We start from the raw sequence: 25563 nt of genomic DNA on the forward strand, positions 1-25563 counted from the left end.
GCAACTTGTATTGCTTTAGCTAGGTGCTAAATAGTCTGGAAGAAATATCAGTTAAAAAATGAAAAGTTCAAAATCAATATCTTAATAGAATAATGATAGATTTGTTGAGCCTGCTATTTGATGTTGTTGAAAAGTAGTTAGTTAAATTTATAAAAGTAAATTTTCTAGTCAAAATTTTGGCTAAAGTTTGTTGAGCCCACTACTAGTGCTCTTAGGCAATTACCCAAAGCAAAAAATGAGAATACAACAATCATTTCATAAAACAAAAATTAATTAGTTTTTTTATATTTCAAGAACTTATATAAGTAACGATCACATAAAAACTTGTAAATAATACTAACAATGGTGGCATCTTCCCATTAGTTAGTATGATATAGTGCTTAATATTTCTGTTTATCTTGCCAGGTTCCAAATTAACCGAAGCATGCTTAATTGAATGAGTACGTGTCTATATTATGCCAAATAATATTTCCATATTAGCATTTTATTTATATATTTATTTATTGAAAAAGGGTGTTTTGTTGCAAATAATGTCTCAAGAGATAGGCACGAGTGGCCCATAAAGGAGGTAAGATTTACGTGGGTTCAGCGGCCTTTCACCCCCACTTTTTTGTGACCCAAAAACCTGTGGCTAGAGTCACATGGACCACGAGGCGTGAGCAGATTGCATGCGCTCAACTCGACCACCACGTCATTTTACTTATATTGACGATACTACCCATCCTAGCCGCTGTCACCGACTCACCTTTCCCCGTTAACACCAATAGATGCCTGATGCTTACAGCATATTCCACACTTGAGGCTTTAATTGTAATTTCACTTGAACCCCGACCCAGATATCATCGCCCAGCACACTAGTAGCCATTGCACTCTGCGAATTCCGATCATTTGTGAAAGATGGCCAGGAAGTTCTTTATCGGCGGAAACTGGAAATGCGTGAGTCTTCTCTCTTTGTTTGGTTGCCGATAGAAAAATGAGTATGATAGAAAAAGAATATGGAGAAAGTGAAATTGAGTGCTGTAAAGTTGCAACTATCTAAATAGTTAATATTTTTGATCGGCTGGTTCGATCTTACTTTTTTCTCCGCCATTAGCGAATAATTTATTTGTTCAATAACTTTTTTTAGTTGTTTTATCGGTCGAGCAGATTTTGGTATTATTTTGCTTGCCCATCTATTGATTTTGGTAAAAACAATGCACACATATACAGAGATAGTTTTGTGTTTCCTGTCTTGAATTGAACGTGATTGTGGATGCAGAACGGAACCACTGAGGAGGTGAAGAAGATAGTGGCCACACTAAATGAAGCCCAAGTGCCTCCACACGATGTCGTGGGTAGGCGAATGATTGGATTCTATTTGTTGTATCAGTATTGCTGTTTGGTGCTCATTTCTGCAGTATTACGGTTACTACGAGCGTCTGCATGATACATAATTTGCTATTATGGTTTTAGATTTTGCAGCATGAGGGAGAACATTATTTGAAATGAAATTTGAATATTGGAAGTAATAAAAGTTTCAGTATTGGTCGTAATTTTTTTTTTTTTTTGTAATATATACTCTTTTTCACTTCGGCTTGTTAATATTTTATTTATCATCGGGTGAAACTTTTTCGTGTTCCACCGAATTCCACGGAACAGCTAATCTTTTAAGATTTCAGAAGTTCTCACTTCCATATTATTTTAATCCAAATTCAGTGGCACGGTTAGATAATATAATCCGGCTGCTGTAATTATAATTTTCAAATATTTATTTTGACGAGTAATGTTATTGTTGTTCTTATTTCTTATTGTCATTTGCATGTGACAAAATCTTCCACACTTATCCTCACTTTATTTGTAAAGTAACTACATTTCTTTTGCTTCATTGCTTTGTTAATGCATTGAAAACACGTTCTTGCAGAGGTTGTGGTAAGCCCTCCATTTGTTTTTCTTCCGTTGGTAAAAAGTTTGTTGAGGCCTGATTTCCATGTTGCGGCACAAAATTGTTGGGTCAAAAAAGGAGGTGCTTATACAGGGGAGGTCAGGTATGCTATGATCTTGTAGTTCTTCTTTTCATCTTCTCATGGTCTATGGGTTGTATTGTGAAATGCCTGGACTTTGTGATGCGTTTTCAAGGTTTTTTTAGTTAAACATTTAAGTTTTCTTTTTTTTAGATATTTATTTAATGAAGAATGTTTCTTAAAGGAATCTTGACTTTTTGCATTAAGTGTATTAATGTCTAAATTCGCATAACAGGCCGGAAGGGAGGAATGAATTGTTCCCGGCCCATGATGGTGATTCGGGTTTCGATACGGTGCTCTTCACGTTCATTCACAAAATAAATAGTAAATAAGTAAATAAAAATAGATAAAGAGAGACACATGGATTTATGTAGTTCGGCATAAAAGCCTTCGTCCACAGGTTTTTTGTTGGGCAAAATCCACTATGATAGATGATTTTACAATCTCTCATGGCCTTACATATCACTCAATACAATAGAAAAATCTAGGGTTTCAGGAGGTTGAAGACGATGCCTCCCTTGAGAGAGATTTGGTGGAGGCGCTATGTGTAGTGGAAGAACCCATGGAAGAAAAATCCGTGAAAGTAGGCTTTTATGGCGAACTACGTAAATGTCTCTCTCTTTATCTATTTTTATTTACTTATTTACTATTTATTTTATGGATGAATGTGAAGAACACTGTATTGAAGTCCGAATCACCATCGTGGGCCTGGAATAATTCCTTCCGGCCTATTATGCGAATTTAGGCATTAACAAAGTGGTTACTTAAAATGATGTAAATAATGTTGCAAAGGTTTAGTAATGTAATGGTTGTTCTCTGAATTCTCCATTTTAGCCTTGTGGCTCATGTGTTGGCAAAATTTCTATCATGGTCCATCTTTCATTCTGATTTTTCATTACTCTGACAATGTGTGTGCATTTCTTTGTTCAAAAACATTCAAAGTTGATTTAGTATCCACGTGCAGTGCAGAGATGCTCGTCAATTTGGGCATTCCTTGGGTTATTCTTGGTCATTCTGAGAGACGTCTTATATTAAACGAGTCAAATGAGGTAAGTTGGTTTATGAAAACACTTAACTTCTCAAGTTTTGGTCATGACATATGATTTTATCATTGGCTACAACTTTATAAGTGCTCATTATTTTTACATTCATTAAGGTACCTTTTAAAGTAATAATTACTATTCTCAATGGTTTATTTCAGTTTGTTGGAGATAAGGTCGCATATGCACTTGCACAAGGTTTGAAGGTGATTGCCTGTGTTGGAGAGACTCTTGAGCAGCGAGAATCTGGATCTACTGTGAATGTTGTTGCTGCACAAACTAAAGCAATTGCAGGTAAATAGGTCGATCTAAAGTAATTGCACAAACTAGAATGTGGCCTTAATGAGGCACTGCTTATTCTGTTCAGTTCAAAGTTTTCTTTGTTTACCCTGTCCTACATGAATTTATTTCTCTATAAAGCAAGTTGTCTCACAAGTACTTATGTTTAGTAATCGTGCTTTTATCATTTTTTTTTTCTTTTTGTCTTTTTACTATAGTGCCTTAGTTTCTTTCTAAAGGTTCTTTGCCGTCGAAATAATATAGATAAAATAATGAGTGCAATACTGTTTCGTGAGGGAGTTCCAAATCTATTAACAAATGATTTTTCCTTTGCCTGGCTCCATGTTTCGTGTATTCATTGAAAGCTATGTTGTATTAAAATTTACGTGCATTGTGCTAACCTTCTTTGTCATCGTCATGTCTGGTGTTATTTGTCTTGCAGAACGAGTTTCAAACTGGGCCAATGTTGTTTTGGCTTATGAGCCTGTGTGGGCTATTGGTACTGGGAAGGTTGCAACTCCAGCCCAGGCTCAGGAAGTAAGGCTTTCATCTTATGAATTCATTAGTTTCAGTTTTTTGTCAGTCTCACATTTAATTAAGAGGGGTTTCTATAATATACTGAAAGTAAATATGATGCTTTTGATAGGAGAAATATGTTAGAAAAAGGTGTTCCTTGGTTTCTAAATTTGTCTCTCTGTACATACTAAATGTAAAGGATAAACATTGAGGGCATTGTGCTACCATAGTTGACTAACAATCGCGAGATTCTTGGTCATATCTGTATGCAAATTTTTATTTATTCTGTTTGGTGGGTCTTGTTGCTTCAAGTTGCCTTCTTTTCTTAACCATTCAGTTTTTTGAAACAAGGTTTTTAACTATATGACAGGTACATTCTGAATTGAGGAAATGGCTTCACGCAAATACCAGTTCTGAAGTTGCGGCAACAACCCGCATTATTTACGGAGGTCTATTCCTTATCCTATCCCTCATTGCACTTGATTTTGTCCTTTGTGCAGTTGTCATTTTCTCAATTAGAAGACAAGTCAAATGCATTGACTTATGAATTATGTGGCTGACTTTAGCTTTTGCCCATATAGGACATACTCAGCTTGTTCAAATTTGGGCTATGTTATATGACTGGAATGCGTTTGCCTACCTATCAACTTGATTAACACCTGATTGAGCAACCTCTATATCTTTTTTCTTTTTTTTTCTTCCTTTCCCCCTGATAAAGCCAAAAATATATATTTTCGGTGGACATCTAGCTTCCTTAAAAACTTGACTCCATTTGTCTTGTGGGCGGACATTTTGGTTTTCTCTAGATATCATAAATCAGAGAACAGAAATTATGTATTTTGTTATCAAAATTTCATGGAAGCCATAGATGTCCTCTATTCTCATCTCTCTCTATAGAATGATTGCAAACGATTTAAGTATAACAGTATTTTTGGGCAAGGTCTGTGATTGTTGGATAATGAAGGGCAATGAGTAGACACGGTTGCTTCCTAGCCTGTTGAAAAAGTCATTTGGGCGCCACTAAATTTGGTTGACACTGAGATCCAGAAGGAAAGGGCAGTGTGAATCTGTGCCTCTGCCAACACTGCAGTCTGCCATAATGTTTTGGATTTTTTATTTTCTCATTCCTGGTCTTGTCAATGTTCTGCTTATTGTAGGCCAGATAATGCTGTGTTTTCATTTTGTTTCATCAGTGGGTGGGGATTGCACACTCTAAATGGAATAACTTTTAAAGAAGTTCAGCATTTGTTCTTCCCATTTTGCTTTGTTGTTTCATTAATATAATTGCATACCTGTTGCAGGTTCCGTGAATGGGGCAAACTGCAAGGAATTGGCTGTTCAGCATGATGTTGATGGCTTTTTGGTTGGGGGAGCTTCTCTTAAGGTAATAGTGTTGTTGCTTAGGTGTTTATTCTTTTACAACCTTCTTTTTTCACACCCTTATGTATGTTTTCCATCTCTGCCTTCTCTACAGCCGGAGTTCATTGACATTATCAAGGCTGCCCAGGTTAAGAAAAGTGCCTAAGCTTTTTACTGGGAATGAGTAGGTGAGACCCTCTAGCTTTCGGATGGGGAGACATAAATCCATGTGATGAAATTTTAAATTACTTTTTTTGAGAAAGTTCTGTTTGTATCCAAATCAGCATCACCGGCTGGATAATATTTACGAATAAAAATGACTAATGCTGCGTATGACATCCAGAAACTTTGTTCTATACATGCTTTTGCGTGTTTTGGCCACATGCTTGTGATTGAGTCCTGGAGGAAGCGATTGATTTGGTACAATGGTATCTAGACTACCATTTTATTTTCCCGCCCCTGAAGCTATAACAAAAGAACCGACTTTCATTAGAAACGTCATAATATATTTGTGTGTGTGTGTAACTGTGTATGCTTTTAAGGTGAAGGTGGCCAACTAGAAATAGAAATGGCCCCACATGCTACGAATGACTTAAGAACCGATTGCCTGTCAATTTCTAGTCCGTATTTTCCTTAGGTTGTAATTAGTTGTTCTCTCTTGAATACTCTTATGTGTATTTAGGTTATACCTTCTCGCTTTATTTTAATAAATTTCTTTTTACCTGTCATCGAAAAAGAAAAAAGAAAAAAGAAAATTTCTAGTCGGTCTTTACTTTGTACCCATGGGCCATGGTCCTTGCAAGTTTGCAACCAGGGTATGGTTGTTAAAATTGCATGATTGGAACCTGCGTGAGAGTGAACTTCCTAAATATCGCATCTCACCCAAATATATGATGTCTATGGTCGTGGTTTGAGATGTGTTGTAGATATCACCTGAACTGGTGGAGCATAACACGATCTCCGGCAGGCGTGACTTCGCTTATGCAATTAGTTTTGAGGGAAAGCTTCCTTTTGGAGTCGGACCTGGTTTGGTTATCTGGTTGTGGGGTCTTTATTGAGATTACTTTTATGTCAATTGCACTGGGAAAGCATTTCCTCTGCCAGTTTGGACTTGCTTTTAAGCAGTTCAGTGACATATAGCTTTAGGATTGGCTTGCGTCATGCCTTGCGCAATGACCTTTTTTTTTTTTTTTTTTTTTTTCCTTCTTCTGTTGTTATTAATCCATTGCTCCTTCTCTCACAGGACAACTTGCCGCGAAAGCTGGCTGTCTATGTTTGATATTTTTTTTCCCTTAAAAAATGGCTGTAGTTTGAAAACTCGGGAATTATCCCCTTGGTTTGTCTACACGTTCAAGGTGAATGATTGATCAACATGTGGGGGTTCTTTCTATTAAATTTATAGGGGGATGCTGTCGTTCTAGATTCATCCCTATACTATATGTTGTAGGTGCACGAGAGTCAGGGAATACGTACCAAACAAAATATACGTACTCGTGAATGAATCTTCTATTCACAAGTACAGAAAAATCTTTTCTTTCGTTCTATTTATTTGTCAACTCATAGTTTGGTGAGGGAAAATGGCATTTGCGTTGATTTCTTATATGTTTTCCAATCTCCACAAATACATTTGACTATTCACATCTACGATGACGTTGACTGTTTAAAGAATGTCATTGATTCAAACGGCGGCCATTTCTTTACTATCTTGCCCAGGAGAAAAAAAAAAAAAAAAAAAAAAGACAAAGGGTGCCAATAAAATTTTCTTGGTACACTGAATAAGGCCGCAATATAATATTGGTGGCAGAAAAAAAAAGGCTTTACGCAAAATACTTAAAAATACCAATAGCCTTTGCCCCTCTGAATGGACATTTAAGCTGTATTTTTGCAGAATGGGACTTATCATCAGGTTGCCTGTACTTAAAGACATCAAACAAAAAATAATCATATTACCCAAATTGGCTTAATTTAAGAGAGTTTTTATGGTGATTAATCCAACGTGGCTGATAATCCTTACATTCATGCATTGTTGTCGTCTTTTGCATAAAAAAAACAGCGAGCTAACAAGAAAAAGGATAGAGCTCCAACTATCAATGCCAATTTCTCAACCCCCCTACACCACTTGCAGATAAGTCAACCATTTCACGCTTGTCCTTCTCGGGGTCTAACTAAAAGAACTTTCCAAGAACATGAACACGCACGTAAGTCCAGGATCTTCACAACTTTTCTCAGTACATTGTTTTACCTCTGTTCTTCTTTTTATTTTCCTGTTTTATTTCTATTTGTTTATTTTTTTTCTTCAGTTGGCAGGTCATATATACAAGTGACAGCTAAATCTCACACAAAAGCATTTGCTTTCACACTCGAATGCCTGTTTTGCTTCACGGGTTTGGTTGCTTTGACTTTTCCTGCTACATGTTTACACTCGATTTCTTTTCTTTTAATTATTATGAAGCAGTTGCATGCAATATGTCTCGTGGAGAGGGAGGTGACTCAGGTTAGAGAGGATTGAAGCATTTTAACTGGCGATTCTCTAGGCAAGTGATATTAAAAGCTTTTGCTCTCATACTTGAATACTCGCCTTCACTTCAGGGGTTTGGTCGGTTTGACTTTCCCTGCTTCAAGTTGTTCATATTTGGCTTGCTATCCAACGCTGAAGCAGTTGCAGAGAGTCTAGAGAGAGAGAGAGAGAGAGAGAGAGAGAGAGTGAAGCTTTCGAATCTATGGGCTCGTGTTTTAGCGTTAGGATCAAAGCTGAGAGCCCTCTTCACAATGGTATCGTTTCAATTTCAATATTTCGCTTGTCTAATTCTTTCACCCTTTCTAAAATTATGGCTTTTCTTTGAGTTTTTCATGATATACTCTTAACTTTTATTTATTGGTGAACCATGCAATTCAGCACCTGCCCTCTTTCTCTTCTATTGGATGGAATCTTGACTTGTTTTACTCTTGCTGTGGCTGAACATTGATGCTATTTTGTGTTCTAAATCTGGGTCTATATAAACAATGACATACTGCTGAGCAATGAAAGGAATGCAAGAAAATAAATTCTGAATCTTAATTCAAAATCTCTAGGTATTTCGTTTGCTGTCCAACTATATATCTGGGCTTGATTCAGGTCAGATTACGATTTCTTGAAAACCAGCCGATGAATAGATCTAGTGATATGAACTTTCTGTGATCTTTTCCATGGTTCTATGAGCAACCAACAGACTTTGTATTGTGTCAATTTGAAGATTTATTTATTTATTTTGGTTTGAAGTTGATGAGAAGAGATCTCGTTTATATGTTAGAATTGCTATATTTACTCGTTCATGGCATTGACCCGTGTAGATGTGAACTCCACATATGGAAACAAAGAAGGGAACGATTTGAGTAGTACAAGCAGCAAGGCTTCACCTGTCTCAGTGCCTACAACTCCTCGGACAGAGGGTGAGATCTTGCAGTCTTCCAATTTGAGAAGCTTCTCCTTTAATGAACTCAAAACAGCCACCAGGAACTTTCGTCCTGATAGTGTATTGGGTGAGGGCGGTTTTGGTTGTGTTTTTAAAGGATGGATCGATGAGCGTTTATTTACAGCTGCCAAGCCTGGGACTGGTATGGTTATTGCCGCGAAGAGGCTTAACCAAGAAGGTTTCCAGGGTCACCAGGAATGGTTGGTGAGTTTAATTTCTACCCTTCTTTTGCTTCTGCGCATTTCTTGATACTTCTTTGAGCTTGAAGCCTAGTGTCTCAGAAACTAATGTGCATTGGCTTGTAATGGCTTAAATACTTTTAAAGGGTTTGATTGAACTTGTAAAAAATTCTGCTAAATTCTTCAGAAAATCCTCAACCATTCTTGCTCTAGGTAGTTTTTGCAAGCAGATGGTATTGCACACTTATCTTCAGGATCCACATTGATTAATTTCGTGGAGGTTCTTTAAATATAGGCAGAAATAAATTACCTGGGGCAGCTGCATCATCCAAATCTAGTGAAATTGGTTGGTTACTGCTTGGAAGATGACCACCGGCTTCTGGTGTATGAATTTATGGCCCGGGGCAGCTTGGAGAATCATCTTTTTAGGAGTGAGTAATTTATATATCCTTCTGCATTATTTACTTCTTGGATTTTAAATGTACTTACATTGTTTAGGATCTTAAACATACCTGTTAACATCATAATCAAGAATCTTAAGCATCTTGGAATAGGGTCGTCTTATGTTCAACCACTTTCTTGGAGCCACCGCATGAAGATCGCACTAGGTGCTGCTAAGGGCATAGCGTTTCTTCACAGTGACAAAGTGCAAGTGATCTATCGAGATGTCAAATCTTCTAACATCCTGCTAGACAGTGTACGTTAAACCTGTTCAAATTGTTAAACTTCTATGGCTTCTGGAGGATTTTAGTTGAACATGCTCTCACCCATTTATTCATTATAAATGACAGAACTATAATGTGAAACTGTCGGATTTTGGGTTGGCCAAGGATGGTCCAACAGGCGACAAAAGCCATGTCTCTACAAGGGTTATGGGGACCTATGGGTATGCAGCTCCCGAGTATATGGCTACAGGTACCTTAAAATTTACAGCATATATCAGGTTCACCTATAGTTTAAAAGCCTCAACTATTGCCATAAGGTTTACCTGTTGTCCTCCAATATCATTGCCAGAAACAATGACTTCATCACTTGTTTCTTTTTTACTGGTCGAAAATACCATCTGCAAAAATTTGGTAACCCACCATTGAACCTCCAACTGTATTTGTTTATTTCTATACCTGCTTCTAATGCCAAACCTTGAAACCAGAAAGTAAAAGAACTTAACATTTTCATCCAAACTTGTCTTTTCAAGGAACTTGCCCATTTTAATTGGTTAGAACCCGTCGCATTTTAAGAAGTCTGAAGTTGTACCGGCAAGTATTCTCCTCGGTTGCTCACTCTTACTCTGTTTATAGCCTTGTAAAGTCAATTCCTCCATCAATCCAACTCCACAAACCTCTCTTTCTCACTCTGCACCACGTGTTTGTAATGTTTGGGTTTCCAAACATAGCCTTTAATATGGTACCATCAGAATGGATTATAGAGCCCTTGATGAATGCCGCAGTTTACCAAACACTTTTCTGTATTGGGATCTGATACTATGTTCATCCTCTTCTTATGAAGGTCATTTAACTAGCAAAAGTGACGTATACAGTTTTGGGGTTGTTCTCCTAGAAATATTATCTGGCAAACGAGCAATGGACAAGAACAGGCCAGGTGGAGAACACAATCTAGTTAATTGGGCCAAGCCTTACCTTACCAGCAAACGAAAAGTTTTCGAAGTGTTTGATGCTCGTATCCAAGGCCAGTACTCATTGTCTGCAGCACTGAAAGCAGCCAACCTTGCAAATCAATGCTTATCAGTAGAACCCAAGTTCAGGCCGAACATGGTCGAGGTGGTCAGAATATTGGAGCAACTTCATGATTCGAATGACGTCGGATGCTCTCAAAATGAACACCACCGAATTTCTACTCGAAAATCAACTGGCAGCGGTCCCAATTCCAAACATCGCAGGATGAGTGCCGATGATGCTTGCAGTGAGAAAGCTGCTTCTTATCCCAGACCATCTACTTCTCGCCTTCATATATGAAACAAGAAAAAAGCATTCGGCACATGCTTTTCTATTATATTTATTCATTCCCAAAGAGGGGAAAAAAAAAGAAGAAGCAAGAATAAATGGATGGTTGATTGGATGAACATCATATCTTGTGCTCGGCGTATGTATTACCGCTATTGACTTCTGTACAGTTCTTGTTTTGTTAATGATTTAAAAAAATCGTGTCAACTTTCATACTTCATAGTTCCACTGCCTTTTCGCTCTTTTTTTTTTCCTTTTTGCTCCAGCAAATGATGTGATCAAATTGGAGAATGAATAAATGCTTCCTACTGACAAAGGAAAAAAAATAATATGATTTTTATTTTTAATTATTCTGTTGAAAGAACATACTTTGAATGGTGATTTGGCCTTTGATTTGTTCACAGTAATTAATCATCCGTTCAAAGGAACATATTAGCATTTTCTTCTGCAATCGAGAACCTTTCCCAGGATATTCAGAAAGAGAGAGAGAGAGAGAGAACCTTTCCAGGTCTTGAACCCCAAATAACTCTGACTGAGGCCCAAATCATATTAACAGAAGGCCTCGGCCCAATACCCGTCCAACCGTCACCAGTGCGCTTGGGAAAGCTGTCCCGCTCCAAACTTCCAAGAGGCCATATGGCCCATATCATGGTTGTCGTCCCAAAGATCCAAACTAAACAAGACAACAAATAATATGGAGGCTGTTATCGACTCTTCAACCTGAAAAATTGTTGAGGTTTTAAGTAGAAAAATCCCACTCTCGTAAATCGTAATATTGCCTGTACTCCTCCGCCTTCATTCCCCAAACGGAGCACAGAGAAATGATTGCCACTTCAATGGCGGTTATCCAGCACGTTTGTTCCGCTCCCCTCGCACGTGTCATGCTCCCTCGCTCCCTTGTCGTTTCACGCTCCCGCGGCCTCTCTATTCTCTCCGCTGCACGGGCTTCCCATGCCGTCCCGCAGCAGGTGCTCCTCGGCATGTCTGAATATGAGCTCCAACAGCTCGCCCTCGAATTCGGTCAGGTAGATAAACGAAACAAAAAAAAAAAGCCTTTCTCTCTGTTTGTTTGCCTAGAAACTGGAAAAAATTGAGTAACATGTGATGTATTGAATTCGGCCTGGTAAAGAAAAATCCTGAACTTTAAATTTTCCAAAATTTATTTCGGAATTGCGGGTGTACTTTGTATTTGTAGTTTTTTTATTTGGGAATGATATTTTGTAGCAAAGCTATAGAGGAAAGCAACTGCATCATCTTATTTACAAGAGAAAGGTCAAAGAAATTGAAGATTTCAGTCATTGTGAGACATACTGTCCTTCCCTTTCTTGCCACACTTTTTTTATTGTTACAATCTCCCACTAAATAATTGGGCGACTTATATATAGTGTATTTTCTCTACAATTATTATAATATATTGTAGTACCTCAAGCATTCAGGAATGATCTTCAAGAAGCTGGATGGAAGGTTGGGCGGTCGCCCATTTATCACACCGTCACTGCAGCTGATGGGACTGTTAAGGTGATAGCGATAAATTGAAATCTTTTCTTATTCCAACTGTGTTATGATAATTCATTTTTTGGAGGGGATTATGTAAGTGTGGGGTTTCTGTTGGAATGAATTATTGGTTGGCAATTCCAATGATGCTAGAGTTTTATTGTTCATATTATTTTTAGAGGAGGTTTGTATACTTCGATGGGATGCCACCGTTTCAATTATTATCATGAAATTTTGATAGGCAAGTGCATCTTTGGATATGATAAGTGGAAATATTTATTCACATTTTGATTTAAAAACATTCCGTTATAGAGTTTTCTATGGACCGTGCAGCTATTGATTAAGTTGGAGGACAACAGACTGATTGAAACCGTTGGCATACCAGTTGAAGATGATAAAGGTTCAATGCGCCTTACAGCATGCGTATCATCACAGGTGATTTTCTGATCTGTGAATCTGCCTGTGCCAAAATTTCCCTCACCTTTTTAATGAGATTCTTATTCTAGCTTCATTTTTTAGACCTTCTTGTTTGGATATTCAGGTAGGCTGCCCGCTGCGCTGCTCTTTTTGTGCCACTGGGAAAGGGGGGTTTTCAAGGAACCTTAAGAGGCATGAAATCATCGAGCAGGTTTGTCTTGATGTCCTTTCCATGTTCACTGTGTGGCAAGCATTTTTAATATTTTATGATACAATTAATTCTGGAAACAAAGGTTCTAAGGTGGGATTGAGATACATCAATTGTTTTTCTTCGGTAGGATTTAGGTACATCAATAACTTTGAAAACATAAAAATAAACTGTAATTGTTATAATATGCTTAAAATGTAAATGTATTCAAGCAGGCTCAAGTTTCTTTGGCATGGCCAAATGGGTTGTATATACGTTTTTGTGCATAGGTATTAGCTATTGAGGAGCTCTTCAAGAATAGGGTGACAAATGTGGTGTTCATGGGAATGGGTGAGCCAATGTTGAATCTGAACTCAGTACTTGAAGCACACCGGTGCTTAAATAAGGTAAGTTTGCAACTGTTTCCCATACCTTATTTGCAACTGTTTGCTTCAATACAATACTCACATGTGACAACTTTTTGGAAGTTTAACTTTTGTTTCTTTTAATTTAACTTTAGTTAGAGTTGACTCCTAGAAATTCCCATTTACATGAGATAAACTCTTTGCAATTTATTAGAACTCCATTTTGTTTTGGTGGGTCTTTCCTGTTTTGAAGGATGTGCAAATTGGGCAAAGAATGATCACAATATCCACTGTGGGGGTTCCAAACACAATTAGAAAGCTGGCTTCTCACAAACTTCAGTCAACATTGGCTGTCAGGTATGCCGTTTGTAATAAGAAATTTTTAGTGGATAGTTCTGCTTACTATTTGATGATATTGTTTGCTTGTGAGTAATCGTCTGTTTTTGTTGAAGCACACATTGTTTATTGATAAATTGACTAAAGATTAGTATCTTACACCTGCTGTATGCCATAGCTGTTCACCCTTATTTACTATTTGAGAGTACATGTGTTCCACTCTCCACTTTACATATTTGGTTCAAGGCCTTGAGGGGCTTTATCTGAGTAGTCATTCTAATTGTGTGTGGGAGAGAGGGAGAGAGAGAGCGCCATTATGGATCTGTCTGAAATTTTACTAAGATCAGGAATTTGAGTGGCATTGGGTTTGGCTTGGGTCCAGTAACAGGAACTGGACCTGTTGGATGTGAGACATGTATCCCATAATAGGACATGAGGGACACGCGTCCCAGATACAATGGGTCCCCTAAGCAACCCTGAATTTCAGCCGTTGAATAAATTTTACTGCAGCAGATGCTGATGCAAAATAGTGAATTTTGCCTACCAATTAAGCCCTAGAGTATTTGACGCTATAAATCAAAGTCTAGAGTATTGATTTCAAATCGGCTGGTGTAGTATTGTCGCTCCTCATTTTGCCCATTTCTGCAAAAATCTTTGGGGTCTACTTTAGGTCTGTTCTATAACTTATATGAGCTTATGAAGAAGCCCTTGTTTGTGAATACTTTTATAATGTCAATATCTTTTCTGATTATATAATTGTTACTTCATTTTCGCGTTTTCTTGCCTCAGTTTACATGCCCCTAACCAGAAACTTAGGGAAGCAATTGTGCCAAGTGCGAAATCCTACCCTCTGGATGCAATCATGAAAGATTGCAGGGACTACTTCCTTGATACCAGTCGACGGGTTTCCTTTGAGTATGCACTCTTAGGTACTGATGTTTTCTTTAACTTTGGTAGTCCAGTCCCTCCCTGTTCATACTTGTAAAAATGTATATCAAGTCAATGACAGTGTTCTAAGTATGATTATTACTAATGGCAGCTGGAGTCAATGATACAACAGAGCACGCAGTAGAACTTGCACAACTTCTTCATGAGTGGGGACGTGGTAATCATGTAAACCTGATACCTTTCAATCCAATAGAAGGCTCTGAGTATCAGCGGCCACACAGGAAAGCTGTATGTTGAACATATCATGCTATTATTATGCATACGTTTACGGCATGCATATGCCTCGATACCTCATCGTTTGAATAATTTTGCATCATTATATATAGATACATTGTTCTTATTTCATTTGGCAGGTGGCGGCATTTGCAGCTGCTTTGGAATCACGTAAAATAACTGTCAGCATAAGGCAAACAAGGGGCCTAGATGCTAGCGCTGCTTGTGGTCAGCTGAGAAACAAATTCCAGAAGAATCCTTTGCTCACTGAATCTGAAAACTTGCAATCTCAAGCAGATGTTGCAGTTGCATGTTGATGTGGGTATATGCTTCCATGTACTCTTTCCTTTTTGAAGCGCGACTAACATAGGTGCATCGTATTCGTGCTTGACAACAAGGCAGCTGGGATTATTCCCTCTTTTAAGTGTGATCATTCCCTCTCCTAGTTGCGGGAGAAATAGAAATTTTGTTATGAATCAAGTGCAGAAATGCTTTTTATACACATCGTCCATTGATGAGATGTTAGAAAAGAAGTGTATATGAACGGTGTACTATATATGCTGAACTGCTGGATTGTGGATGGCCTGCAAAGTCACAAGCGAGTTGATTCCTTTCTTCGTACAATCTATATCCTATTTTTGATTATTAGGCTTGATAGTTCCTCTAGATGTAAATTGCATCCATAGAGACCGCAATGATGCTCCACTTCTTTCTGGACTGCCGACGGCCATTTCACATCTCAAGAACAACTGTTACCTGACTATGAAAATTGCCATTTGTTTTCTTTAAATTTCATGACATATTTTCTGGATTCTTTTCTATAATGCAGCCATTTTCTTGGTTGAATGAAAGTTTTCTTGTGAAAGATCTTTGTACCACCTGGGTATTTGAGAGCGCATTGGCGTGAGACGTCGAGTATACTGGTTGAAACTCGTAACACTCGGAGAGAGTTAGAAGGCCGTCCGGGAAGGTGGGCGTTTTACAAGTAATGTATTTTCTTGCCCAATGAGTCCAAATAGAACTTCTAATCCTATAGGGAAAGACAAAAAGTTCAAAACAAGAAGATATTTTAAGCACAACAAAGAGATAAAAAGTCGTAAAGATTGGAGAGTAGCATCCGAATGCACTGAATGGTGAAGATCTAATTCATTTTAGAGGTTTGGATTTGGCCATATTTGATGATCTAATATTACTATTTTTTTTTTAATAATGCCACTATTTATTTCAAATTTTGTTATTTTCAACCATATTGATATATTTTAAATGAATTGGTGTATTTCTGATTTGAATAGATAAGTATACCGATATGTATAATTAAATATGATGAAATTTAAAATGCAGAAGAGTTTTACTCTTAAAATAAGAATAACTTTTTTTTATCCTAATATGTTGGCTTGGTTTTTTGATATATAATATATTATATGTTGGCTTGCTTGATGGTGAACTTATGGCAATATTTTTGTACATCATATTTGTTACAATACTGGATCTATCCCTTGATTATGTCGTCTTTTATCTCGATGAAAATTTAAGCAAGCCGAAAAATAGAAAAGGGAAATGAAAAGCCCAACTCGTCTGGGCCTTATTTTATTTTACTCAAACAGGGTCCGTCAACCCGTCCAATCAACATTTTTTTTTTAAAAGACTCGAACCGAGTCGACCCGCCCAATCTGTTCTTAGGGTTTTAAACATGACGATCTTGGAAAATTCCTATGACTGGCTTTTATAAACGCACAATAGGCGACACAGTTCGACACAATTACTTTGGATCTAAGACAAAGATTTTGGTTTTTCTTTGCTCTTCGAGTCTCTTGTTCCTCGAGGTATATCTATTTATCTTTTCCGTTTTTCTGCGTCCTTTTCTCGTCCCGCGATTTTCTTCAAAGTCAAACGAATTGCCTTCCGCTGGCTAAATTCTCGGGAAAGGAAACGAAAGTTTCGATCTTTCGTTCTGTTTTTAGGCTTGATTTTCGATCTATGAAAAAATTCCGATTCGAGACGACAAAGTCCAAGTCGAGTTGGTAAAATAGTTTTGTTATGCTTGGCTGAGTTAAAGTTTTGCTTTCTATGTCCACAAAAAACTGAAAATTCAACGCATTAAATTCTTTCTTGGCAACCAGGTAGGGAATCTAGGGTTTCTTTTGCCTTGGCATGTGATCTGGAATCAGGTTCTGCGGCTTCAAGAATTCACAATGCCTATTATTGCCCTATAACATAAATGCTACCATATAATTAAATATCATGCCGTTTTTATTTGAAGTTATCTTACTCGTTATGGGATTGGAGATTTCTTGTAGCAAGTAAAGTTTGGGAACTAGTATATATTAGGCTCACATGGGCCATGCTTGTGATGTTAGGAACCATCATGAGGAGGTACAGTCCGCCATACTATAGTCCTCCTAGGAGGGGATATGGCGGTCGAGGGAGAAGCCCTCCTAGAAGGGGATACGGTGGTGGGTACGGTAGGCACAAGGAACAGAATCATGGAAGCCTTTTAGTCCGTAACATTCCACTGGATTGCAGGTAATGTTTTCTGTTACTTTTGGGTTTATGTTCTAATGAACGGTGAACCTGTGGGTGTGTTTTTGTTTATAACTTTATAGTTGATTTGGTGGCAGAAGATCTCTCATTTGGTGTTGTTGATTTGTCAAGAGTCAAGACAAGTCGGTTATGTACTTTATTCCTGTTTGCAGGCCAGAAGAACTTCGAGTTCCATTTGAGAGATTTGGACTTGTCAGGGATGTCTATATTCCAAAGGACTATTATACGGGGTAAGTTTTTAATAGCAGAGCATTGAAGAAGTTTTCTTTTGTAACATTTTTGTCAATTCATTCAAATTTCAGTTATTCAGTATTACAATGTAGTGGTGGAAATTCCTGAGCAAAGTTTTGGGTGTTGAGCTCGGTTTGCTTGGACTTGGAAGTTGGAACAAGCTTGAGCTTACCAAGTCTCCTTGCTTTATCGAGCTAGTTGATTTCGAAAGAGTTTGATGTCAGATTCTGCATGACAATTCGACACCCTCTACATTCCAATGCTGGTCATTTATAGTTTTGACATGCTGATGAAGCTTTTCTTTGGTTCATTGTCCTACACTAAATGAGTGATTTGGTAGTTGAATTTTTTAAGTTCTTAATGGGTTATCTAAACTGTCAAACAGCTAAATTATCTGTTTATTTACCTGTTGAAAGAAATCATTGATTTGATAAAAACGACTTGTGATGTTGATGGTAATTAGCTATTTATGTTTCATGTTGATATTCTTTGCGATCATATTCATAAGATTGGCGAGGATGGATTTATGTTGCTAGTTGTTTGAGACTCTTCTCTTTACTTTTTTTCCTTGTTAGGCATCTCTAGTTAAGGTTCGTTCACAAGTTATTTTTTCATAAGTGGTTCACAAGTTGCGGATGCAAAAAGTTGTCTAGTGAGTTACATTGTAAACTATTTATGAAGGTTTATTTTTCATCTCCATAGTGAATTAAAATTTGAACTGGTTTGTCAGGGGGTATGTTTTGAAGTTAAAACAAGCCCAAGTCCCACTTTTGATGAAGACCTACTGTTTATCATTGCCTAACTTGTTGGTCCCCCCGAGAATGTTAAAGAGTAATCTTCAAATGAAGAATGTTCCTTTATGAAGAGAAATTATATAATTACACACCCAATAGAAGTTTGATGGGGAGGAAGATTTATTCTTGACCAATTGAAGAGTACCTGAAGGGATTTTTGTTTGTGGGAACGTTGATTTCAAGTGCATCCTATAATTACAAGAATGTGAAGAATTTTCAAGTCACTTGCCTCTTTTGAAGTTGACTTTCATACTTGTGTATAAAGAAAAGGGAAGCCACTAAGCTTGGATTTTAGCTGCTTATAGTAAGTTCAGCATGCACTTATCTGGAAGTGCTTCGGAGCTGGTATTTAGATGTATAAAGAAAGGTATACCAGATAAGACATTGTGGCAGTATCTTTCTATGCTACTTGTGACAAGTCAGTGCCCTCATACAAATCAATGTTTGCGCAGATTTAACGTTACATCAATGAAGCTTTTCTGTGTCTTCTTTCTAGGGAACCTCGAGGGTTTGCATTTGTGCAGTTTGTGGATTCTTATGAAGCCTCAGAGGCTCAATATCATATGAATGGGCAAATTTTTGCTGGAAGAGAGATATCTGTGGTTCTTGCTGCTGAAACAAGGAAGAGGCCAGAGGAGATGCGTCGAAGGACTAGGGTTAGGTAGGTTCTACCGCATTCTATCTCTACCTCTGACTACAGGTGTTAGTTTTCACACTTTATATATTAATTTAGTGATTCCTCTCATTTATGTTGTCCTCTATGCAGAGCACCTTCGGGCCATGGAGGACGGCGATCATCTTATTATGGTATTCTGTTTATTACAATTGACGTTCTTACTTTACAGCACTTTTATAATCCGTATTAACTTGTACTGCTATGTGACAAAATTTCTCAAATATCAATTAAAGTACTGCCATGTTATATTTGTGCACCTTCTACAGTTGAGATTTCTCTACTGTTCGAATTTTTTGTTGGATTCATTTATTAAGATTCCTGTTGGTTGGGATAGTTGCATTTAATGCATGTAATCTGTTAACTTTTCTAAGAAAATTGTAGTAGTTTAGATTGCAAGTTAACCTGCTTTGTTTAAGTGATCAATTTCATATCTATTAACTTTTCCAAGAAAATTTGGGTAGTTTAGATTGCAAGTTAAGATGATTGGTCCCAAATGATCAATTTCATCTTACTTTAAAAAATAGTGTTTCCTTCTCTCTTTTTCATGGCGAGTACCTGCTGTGAACTAGGAACTTTTGTGTTCAGGTGCTTGTTGAACTGTGTAATTGCATTTTTGCACGGTATGTGTGTTTGAGTAGGTCCATTTGTAACCAGTCCTGAACTTCAGGGAGATCGCAGATTTAGGTATCCCCCACTGAAGCTCAAGTTCGTGTTCAGAAGTACGAGGCTTTTAAAACCCATGCCTGAAAAATTCCTGGAAAAGACGATGTCTAGGGTTTCAACTAAGCACCTCTTTCCATACTAAGTTACTGTTTTGAAGTGTTAATGGATCAGTAATGAATCACATCCAATTGGCATGGCCTCTCTTTAAAATCTTGTTCTCATTGAAGGCCAATAAAGCTGAAGGCTATACTTCATTTGTTTTCAACTTTGAAACTAGTTTGTAGCAATTAAAATGTATTAAAACTTTTGTAGCAATCGAAACCTTTGAAGATGATAGCTGTTTTCATGTCGATAGCTATGCTCTTATTGATAAGATTAATTTCCTTTCTAGAGATTTGGGTGTTATTTATTCAAGATGCCTGCTAGCTCAGCTGCTATTGTTTGCTGAGAGTAAGCATTTTCATGGACCCACAGTTAGGCACCTGGCTTGCAACCCACTTGTAATTCTAACTCAGTTGTTACCTATAAATATGGTTGCCAAATGAATTGTTTGGTGAGATTCTAATCATTAGAGGTTGAAGTTACAAAGCTGAAAGTTTTATGATTTTTGTTGATTTATTGTCATATTTTGGTCTGCAGAAAGCTTTGTTTTTTATTTTTTTCATTTTCGTATCTGATTATGCGACTCGTATTTATACTTGTAAAAACAATTATGCAACTCCTATTTAAAATATTTTTCTTTGAACCTGATATCTCTCAGGGCGTGCTCAGTCTCGTTCACTATCCCGTTCACGCTCCCCTCGCCAGCCTTCCGGTTCTAGAAATCGATACCGCTCAAGGTACACTTGCAAGTTCCCAAACTACCATATTCTTTATACCTGTGGTCAGTTGGGCAGGTTAGCATGTTTGTAAATGATTGTTGAATTAGCAGGTCCTACTCACCTGCACCAAGACGAAGGGGTGACTATTCTGCTTCCCCAAGTAGAAGGCTAGCAGACCACCCACGGTCACCAAGAGGTCCTCGAAGAGAACGAGATGTTGATCAAGGCAGGTCTTATTCTCCAGGTTATGGTAATGCTGTTGATCAAAATGAAAATGGCAATGGGCATCGCGAGTAAGTTTCAGAATCTGTCTAAACTGTTTGAATGATTTACCTGTACCTTGTTCAATGCATAGGTGTAGTGTTACCTGTGTTGCTTCATGGTGATGAAGTGATTGCAAACGGACACTATAGCTATCATAATTCCCAAACTGGATTCCAAGTGCCCTTTCACTACTTATGTTGTGGAACTTATCTCGCAAAAGAGGAAAAAATGACTTGCGCTATTGAGTGTTTTAAATGGTTATTATATGGATACGGACAGAAATTGTTTCTGGTCACTTGCAAGCCATTTTAGTTGACTTCTCATAGAATGTTGCCTGTGTGGGGGGTGGTTAAATGGGTTTGATGGCTAACCCATGTTTGTGTGGCTTTTACTGCATCCCTGGCAGTATTTATGTAAAATTTCTGGTAGCTAGCACTCATCAAATAATTGTGTATTTTTTTTTTTCCCGTGTGTATATGCTTATGTCAAATATGTCATTATAGGAAATCAGCATATGCAGCTGAGGAATCACGTGGTCACTGGAGGTCCTCGCCTGGTAGAGCCTCAAGATCACCCTCTGGATCCAGGTCTAGGTCTGCTGACTTGTCACCCAGGCGCAGCAGATAAGGGAAAGGCCAGATGAATTTTCATATTGTAACATTGGTTCCAATGGTATGCGTATTAGGAACGGTCGGGAATTTAGGTTTGTGTGGAACTGTAGGAAGTAAGCAAAAGAATCTGTGTTGCATGTCTCGGAGACGACCCATAGAGGTTTGATGGTTTGATTTCATCTATGTTGTGCTTCAACTTTGATAATTCAGTGTTAAGAGATTATATAATTTCCGGTCATTTGTTTGGCATGCGTGGCTTACAGTTTAATGCAAACCAAACCACCCCCCCAAAAAAAAAAGCACCAAAACACACCAAATTAAAAATAATAATAATCTGAATTACTTGTATGTTGAGCAGGCACATATATTTCACAAGTGCTTAAACCTGTTTTGGTAACTGCTGTATTGTAGACCGGAGTTGAGATTATTTTGTGAAATTATCATGTCTGTTGAAGTCGGTGAATTTAATCAACTACCATTTTGTAATTACATTGGAATTTGCATAACAAAATTGTGAAGCAATATATTAGAATGAAAGATCAATGTGAAATTGTGAACCCAACTTTGGCCTGGTGATTGACTTTTTAATACGACAGTTTCACTTGGCACCGTTTTATATTATATTTAACTGAATTTTAAAAATCATTTTTTTTTTTTTAAATTTTAATCCGTAGCTTTTTAGTATTTGGGTCAAATGTATTCGTTATTAAATGGAGTGCTTCCAAGAAGATCCTTTTTAAAATGACTCTTCATTCCTTGGTTGCCCCCATTTTATTCCATTCGTTTTTCTCTATTTATTTTTCCAAGTCAAACGTGCCGGGCAGTTGATATTTCATAGCATTGATCAATTGGAGGAAAATTCCATAAGTTGGCCAACCTTGCCTTTGTTCATTCTTAAATCCTGACCGCCTGTCGGTTTTTCAACTACTCATTGCAAGTCTTCGATAGTATATAAGCCATGCAAGAGTCATGCTGAGAGACGCTTCTTGGAATTTTGATGAAATTGAACCTCATCGAGAGAGAATAGAAGAGAAGAGAGACAGAGATGGCAGTTGGGACAATGGAGGTGCTGCTGGTGAATGCAAAAGGCTTTGGAGACTCTGATCTCTTCGGTATAATTTTACATATAAACAAGTGCATCTTTTTTCCCTTTTTCTTTTCTCCTTCTTTGCACCTTGCGGTTTGTCCTCCATCATATTTATGGTGTTCAAAAGCTTCATATTAAATACCAGACTGATTCCCGTTTTAACCAATATAAAGTATCATCCAATTCCATGTGAATCATCATCACGAGCATCTACGAAAATGTAAGTTTACACTAGTTTGTATGTATTAATCTTAATGAAATTGAAGGATTGATTCCAATGGATCCTCACCGATCTTGATATGACCTCGGACCCACTATAGTCACGTCAAATCCTGGCAAATTTATCATTGTATGATATGTATTGCAGGTCGTATGGATCCTTATGTTCTGATACAATACAAAAGTCAAGAACGCAAGAGCAGCGTGGCCCGAGGTTGGTTCTGTCTCGATTCCAACTTCACACTTATTTCTCGAAAGCACCACACACAGGGCATTGCTAACGTAATTGATATTGAGCTAATCTTATTCATTATGACTGATCAAGGGAATGCTGTATACATTAACCAACGTTAATGAGCTAATAATGTTTCTTAAACCTTAAATATAGGGTATAGTGGAGACAACTCCCTCTGATAAACAGAAGGCCAATTCAACATTTTAGCTAACATAACATGAAGATTGGAGGCACTGAATGTCTTGTTTTTAATGCTAATTGTTTGGGTCGCAAAATTGATTGCTACTGTCCAATGACATTTTTTTTTCCTATTCCAAGCTTTGACATGCTCCTTTAGATTTGCACTGTATTTTAAGTTAAAAGTTCAAACTGTTTGATGAATGCACCAAAGGGAAATACCAATCTAAATAATACTAGTACAAACCAAGAATCTCCAAGAACCAAGGCAAATGCTTATATGCATAGCAGTATACGTATGCTTCTTCTACAGTTTCAGCCAATTCTAAGAAAAATATACCGGCAGTGCAGGTCAAGGTGCTTCTCCAGTGTGGAATGAGAAATTGACATTCATGGTCGAGTATCCAGGGGTAGGGGACCAGTACAAACTCATTCTCAAAATCATGGATAATGACACATTCTCTACTGACGACTTCATTGGGCAAGCCACGTAAGAGATTATTACAGCATATGTTTATTGTTTACAGTAGTTTAGATTTTCAAGACTTGCAGAAATATTTCTTAATTTCTTCAAAAAAATTTAGTTAATCTGTTGTGCTGATTATGTAGTAACAGCAGAAATCTACCCAATCGTAACGGGAGAGAATTCCACGAAGTCATAGCCAAGTCCTCACTCCCCATTAGCATATCAGTTTGACCTATGACATTAGCTTTGAAGCCATTACAAAAGATCATAAGACTTAGATAATTAGGGTTGGTGGTTGATAGGATTATCTCATGTATTGGTTTCTATAGAAAAGCGAGAGTGGAGGAATGCTGTGTAGCATAAAAACCCCCGTGCAGTTATGCTAATCTCATCATACACAACCAAAACAACATTTGATGGCCGGCACATACATCTTTGTTCTTTAAGTCTCCTCTCTCATGCTTGATCAATTTTTCAAGTGCAGCATCTACGTGGAGGATTTATTAGCAGTAGGAGTGGAGAATGGAAGTGCTGAATTACATCCTCGCAAGTATAGCGTGGTTCGAGTCGACCAAACTTATTGTGGAGAGATTGAAGTTGGCGTCACTTTCATCAAAAAGGTATCTGTAAATCTCATGAACTCTGAAAGCTGGTTGTAAAGCTTTCAAAATTATATTGAAAATGAAGGAAATTGATACTACACTTGACATCTCCAAGTATGGGATTGACAATGTGATGATGGATTTAGGATGTATTGGGTTTTTGTAAATACTACTAAATAACACTGATGTTAAATGTTTTCCGCGAGCAGGAGAAAACGAATGGCAGAGTGATACATGATCTAACGAAAATGTGACATCTTTAACAGTGCTAGCGTCTTGTTTGATTGACGTGGGTTTCATTTATTTGTTGTATTTTGAAGGTAGAAGAGAAATATAATGAAGAGGAGTTTGGGGGATGGAAGCAGAGCCACCACTACTAGTTCCCTTGCTGCCTTTGTCCACATGAAATTTTCAAGATTTCTTCGGGTGGATTTCATACAACTGAAGTAGCAATGAAAGTCTTTCTGATCTATTATTATGTATTAACTTCATGCTCCATTCGATCAGTGAGTGGATTTTTTTGTAAAAAATAAAAATAAAAATAAAAATGAGGGCTACACCTTCATCTCATTGTATTGACAAGGTATTACCATTACCATTACCAATCAGTCATTGAATTTCTTCATTTTAAATAATAAAAACTAATCTAAGCTTGATGGATAATGTTCTTTCAGCATAACAAGACGAGAATATAGCATATAAATATAATTCGAGAAAGGTTATCGTCGTTGTTTTTATTTTCTTACAGTTGTTTCTCCACAAAGTCCAAATAAATCGAAAGCGTCTACTACGACCATTCTCACTGCCTCCCACACCTCAGACTAATGGTGACATCTTTTTAGTCCTGTAATTTGAAGAGCTTCTCCTTTATTGTAACAAAAACAGCCACGTACAAGTCAATGTTAATCTGTGATCGTACATCTTGTTTTCAATCTTATACAACATCAAAGCTTAAATTGCATTTGCAATGGTGGTGTGTTGATATAACATTTATAGATAAGATCGATATTAGAATGTTGGTGGTTTAACTACGGTCCTGACTGCACCTTTAGATAGTCAAATTCACGAGCAAATTTCATCGTTTAAAGCATCAATATAACTTTAAAACAATAAAGATCGTCAAAGCCGTCTTAGCTCAGTCGGTAGAGCGCGTGGCTTTTAACCACGTGGTCGTGGGTTCGAATCCCACAGACGGCGGTTTTTGGCATAATTTATTTTTTATTTTCTACGTTTTTCCGAGTGTTTTAACTGCTCTAGTTCATGGGCTTCACGTCTCCCATCCCACCGTTGACATAAATGAAAATATACTTTATTTATGACTTATGAGGGTGTTCATGGGATGGCCATGCACTGCCACAAATATACCAACAAAATACCAACTGTCTAATCGCAGCAGTCAAATGGATCCTTCCACCGCACACCCTCATGCT

General features: G+C 37.5%; 5 protein-coding genes and 1 non-coding gene across 8 annotated transcripts; all 6 read left to right on the forward strand.

Annotated features, from left to right (window-relative positions):
• The first annotated feature begins 699 nt into the window (after nucleotides 1-699).
• LOC121256043 (triosephosphate isomerase, cytosolic) lies at nucleotides 700-5536 on the forward strand. The gene is made up of 9 exons (XM_041156656.1): nucleotides 700-936; nucleotides 1259-1334; nucleotides 1901-2024; nucleotides 2965-3049; nucleotides 3202-3334; nucleotides 3762-3856; nucleotides 4206-4284; nucleotides 5137-5219; nucleotides 5310-5536. The coding sequence occupies exons 1-9, from the start codon at nucleotides 898-900 to the stop codon at nucleotides 5358-5360; spliced, it is 765 nt and encodes a 254-aa protein (XP_041012590.1). The 5' UTR covers nucleotides 700-897; the 3' UTR covers nucleotides 5361-5536.
• Nucleotides 5537-7443: 1907 nt separating this feature from the next.
• Nucleotides 7444-10999, forward strand: LOC121256020 (receptor-like cytoplasmic kinase 176). The gene is made up of 6 exons (XM_041156625.1): nucleotides 7444-7966; nucleotides 8525-8850; nucleotides 9121-9256; nucleotides 9380-9522; nucleotides 9617-9740; nucleotides 10332-10999. Exons 1-6 carry the CDS (start codon nucleotides 7915-7917, stop codon nucleotides 10796-10798), a joined length of 1248 nt encoding a protein of 415 aa, XP_041012559.1. The 5' UTR covers nucleotides 7444-7914; the 3' UTR covers nucleotides 10799-10999.
• A 500-nt stretch (nucleotides 11000-11499) lies between these two features.
• On the forward strand, nucleotides 11500-15370 carry LOC121256027 (probable dual-specificity RNA methyltransferase RlmN). Of its 2 annotated transcripts, none has more exons than XM_041156638.1 (10): nucleotides 11500-11811; nucleotides 12011-12086; nucleotides 12207-12304; nucleotides 12614-12715; nucleotides 12822-12908; nucleotides 13175-13291; nucleotides 13503-13606; nucleotides 14375-14514; nucleotides 14625-14761; nucleotides 14887-15370. In XM_041156638.1, exons 1-10 carry the CDS (start codon nucleotides 11608-11610, stop codon nucleotides 15061-15063), a joined length of 1242 nt encoding a protein of 413 aa, XP_041012572.1. In that variant the 5' UTR covers nucleotides 11500-11607; the 3' UTR covers nucleotides 15064-15370. The 2 variants fall into 2 exon arrangements, with proteins under 2 accessions (XP_041012572.1, XP_041012580.1); XM_041156646.1 differs by having other exon boundaries at nucleotides 12216-12304.
• A 1043-nt stretch (nucleotides 15371-16413) lies between these two features.
• LOC121265776 (serine/arginine-rich SC35-like splicing factor SCL30) lies at nucleotides 16414-21596 on the forward strand. Of its 2 annotated transcripts, XM_041169451.1 has the most exons (9): nucleotides 16451-16569; nucleotides 16867-16914; nucleotides 17104-17269; nucleotides 17440-17517; nucleotides 18809-18973; nucleotides 19079-19119; nucleotides 20412-20490; nucleotides 20583-20765; nucleotides 21240-21596. In XM_041169451.1, the coding sequence occupies exons 3-9, from the start codon at nucleotides 17112-17114 to the stop codon at nucleotides 21361-21363; spliced, it is 828 nt and encodes a 275-aa protein (XP_041025385.1). In that variant the 5' UTR covers nucleotides 16451-16569; nucleotides 16867-16914; nucleotides 17104-17111; the 3' UTR covers nucleotides 21364-21596. The 2 variants fall into 2 exon arrangements, with proteins under 2 accessions (XP_041025381.1, XP_041025385.1); XM_041169447.1 differs by lacking the exon at nucleotides 16867-16914 and having other exon boundaries at nucleotides 16414-16569.
• A 342-nt stretch (nucleotides 21597-21938) lies between these two features.
• Nucleotides 21939-24698, forward strand: LOC121265786 (16 kDa phloem protein 1). Its single transcript, XM_041169457.1, has 5 exons — nucleotides 21939-22459; nucleotides 22802-22867; nucleotides 23417-23555; nucleotides 24016-24151; nucleotides 24454-24698. The coding sequence occupies exons 1-5, from the start codon at nucleotides 22393-22395 to the stop codon at nucleotides 24511-24513; spliced, it is 468 nt and encodes a 155-aa protein (XP_041025391.1). The 5' UTR covers nucleotides 21939-22392; the 3' UTR covers nucleotides 24514-24698.
• Nucleotides 24699-25257: 559 nt separating this feature from the next.
• TRNAK-UUU lies at nucleotides 25258-25330 on the forward strand. Its single transcript has one exon. It is a non-coding gene; the product is annotated as a tRNA-Lys (tRNA).
• The last annotated feature ends 233 nt before the right edge of the window (nucleotides 25331-25563 follow it).

Source organism: Juglans microcarpa x Juglans regia, chromosome 1D (genome assembly GCF_004785595.1).
Source record: "Juglans microcarpa x Juglans regia isolate MS1-56 chromosome 1D, Jm3101_v1.0, whole genome shotgun sequence".
Classification (NCBI taxonomy): domain Eukaryota; kingdom Viridiplantae; phylum Streptophyta; class Magnoliopsida; order Fagales; family Juglandaceae; genus Juglans; species Juglans microcarpa x Juglans regia.

What these genes read in the sequence shown, in the direction of transcription:
- LOC121265776 (XM_041169447.1), top strand. Translation starts at nt 17,112, where the DNA reads ATGAGGAGGTACAGTCCGCCATACTATAGTCCTCCTAGGAGGGGATAT. An exon ending in CGTCGAAGGACTAGGGTTAG is followed by an intron (nt 18,974 to 19,078) that starts GTAGGTTCTACC and finishes TCCTCTATGCAG; the next exon opens with AGCACCTTCGGGCCATGGAG. An exon ending in AGAAATCGATACCGCTCAAG is followed by an intron (nt 20,491 to 20,582) that starts GTACACTTGCAA and finishes TTGAATTAGCAG; the next exon opens with GTCCTACTCACCTGCACCAA.
- LOC121256027 (XM_041156638.1), top strand. Translation starts at nt 11,608, where the DNA reads ATGATTGCCACTTCAATGGCGGTTATCCAGCACGTTTGTTCCGCTCCC. An exon ending in CAGCTGATGGGACTGTTAAG is followed by an intron (nt 12,305 to 12,613) that starts GTGATAGCGATA and finishes TGGACCGTGCAG; the next exon opens with CTATTGATTAAGTTGGAGGA. An exon ending in CAGCATGCGTATCATCACAG is followed by an intron (nt 12,716 to 12,821) that starts GTGATTTTCTGA and finishes TTGGATATTCAG; the next exon opens with GTAGGCTGCCCGCTGCGCTG.
- LOC121265786 (XM_041169457.1), top strand. Translation starts at nt 22,393, where the DNA reads ATGGCAGTTGGGACAATGGAGGTGCTGCTGGTGAATGCAAAAGGCTTT. An exon ending in TGGAGACTCTGATCTCTTCG is followed by an intron (nt 22,460 to 22,801) that starts GTATAATTTTAC and finishes TATGTATTGCAG; the next exon opens with GTCGTATGGATCCTTATGTT. An exon ending in CAAGAGCAGCGTGGCCCGAG is followed by an intron (nt 22,868 to 23,416) that starts GTTGGTTCTGTC and finishes CCGGCAGTGCAG; the next exon opens with GTCAAGGTGCTTCTCCAGTG.
- LOC121256020 (XM_041156625.1), top strand. Translation starts at nt 7,915, where the DNA reads ATGGGCTCGTGTTTTAGCGTTAGGATCAAAGCTGAGAGCCCTCTTCAC. An exon ending in GGAGAATCATCTTTTTAGGA is followed by an intron (nt 9,257 to 9,379) that starts GTGAGTAATTTA and finishes ATCTTGGAATAG; the next exon opens with GGTCGTCTTATGTTCAACCA. An exon ending in TCCCGAGTATATGGCTACAG is followed by an intron (nt 9,741 to 10,331) that starts GTACCTTAAAAT and finishes CTTCTTATGAAG; the next exon opens with GTCATTTAACTAGCAAAAGT.
- LOC121256043 (XM_041156656.1), top strand. Translation starts at nt 898, where the DNA reads ATGGCCAGGAAGTTCTTTATCGGCGGAAACTGGAAATGC. An exon ending in GCTTATACAGGGGAGGTCAG is followed by an intron (nt 2,025 to 2,964) that starts GTATGCTATGAT and finishes ATCCACGTGCAG; the next exon opens with TGCAGAGATGCTCGTCAATT. An exon ending in AACCCGCATTATTTACGGAG is followed by an intron (nt 4,285 to 5,136) that starts GTCTATTCCTTA and finishes TACCTGTTGCAG; the next exon opens with GTTCCGTGAATGGGGCAAAC.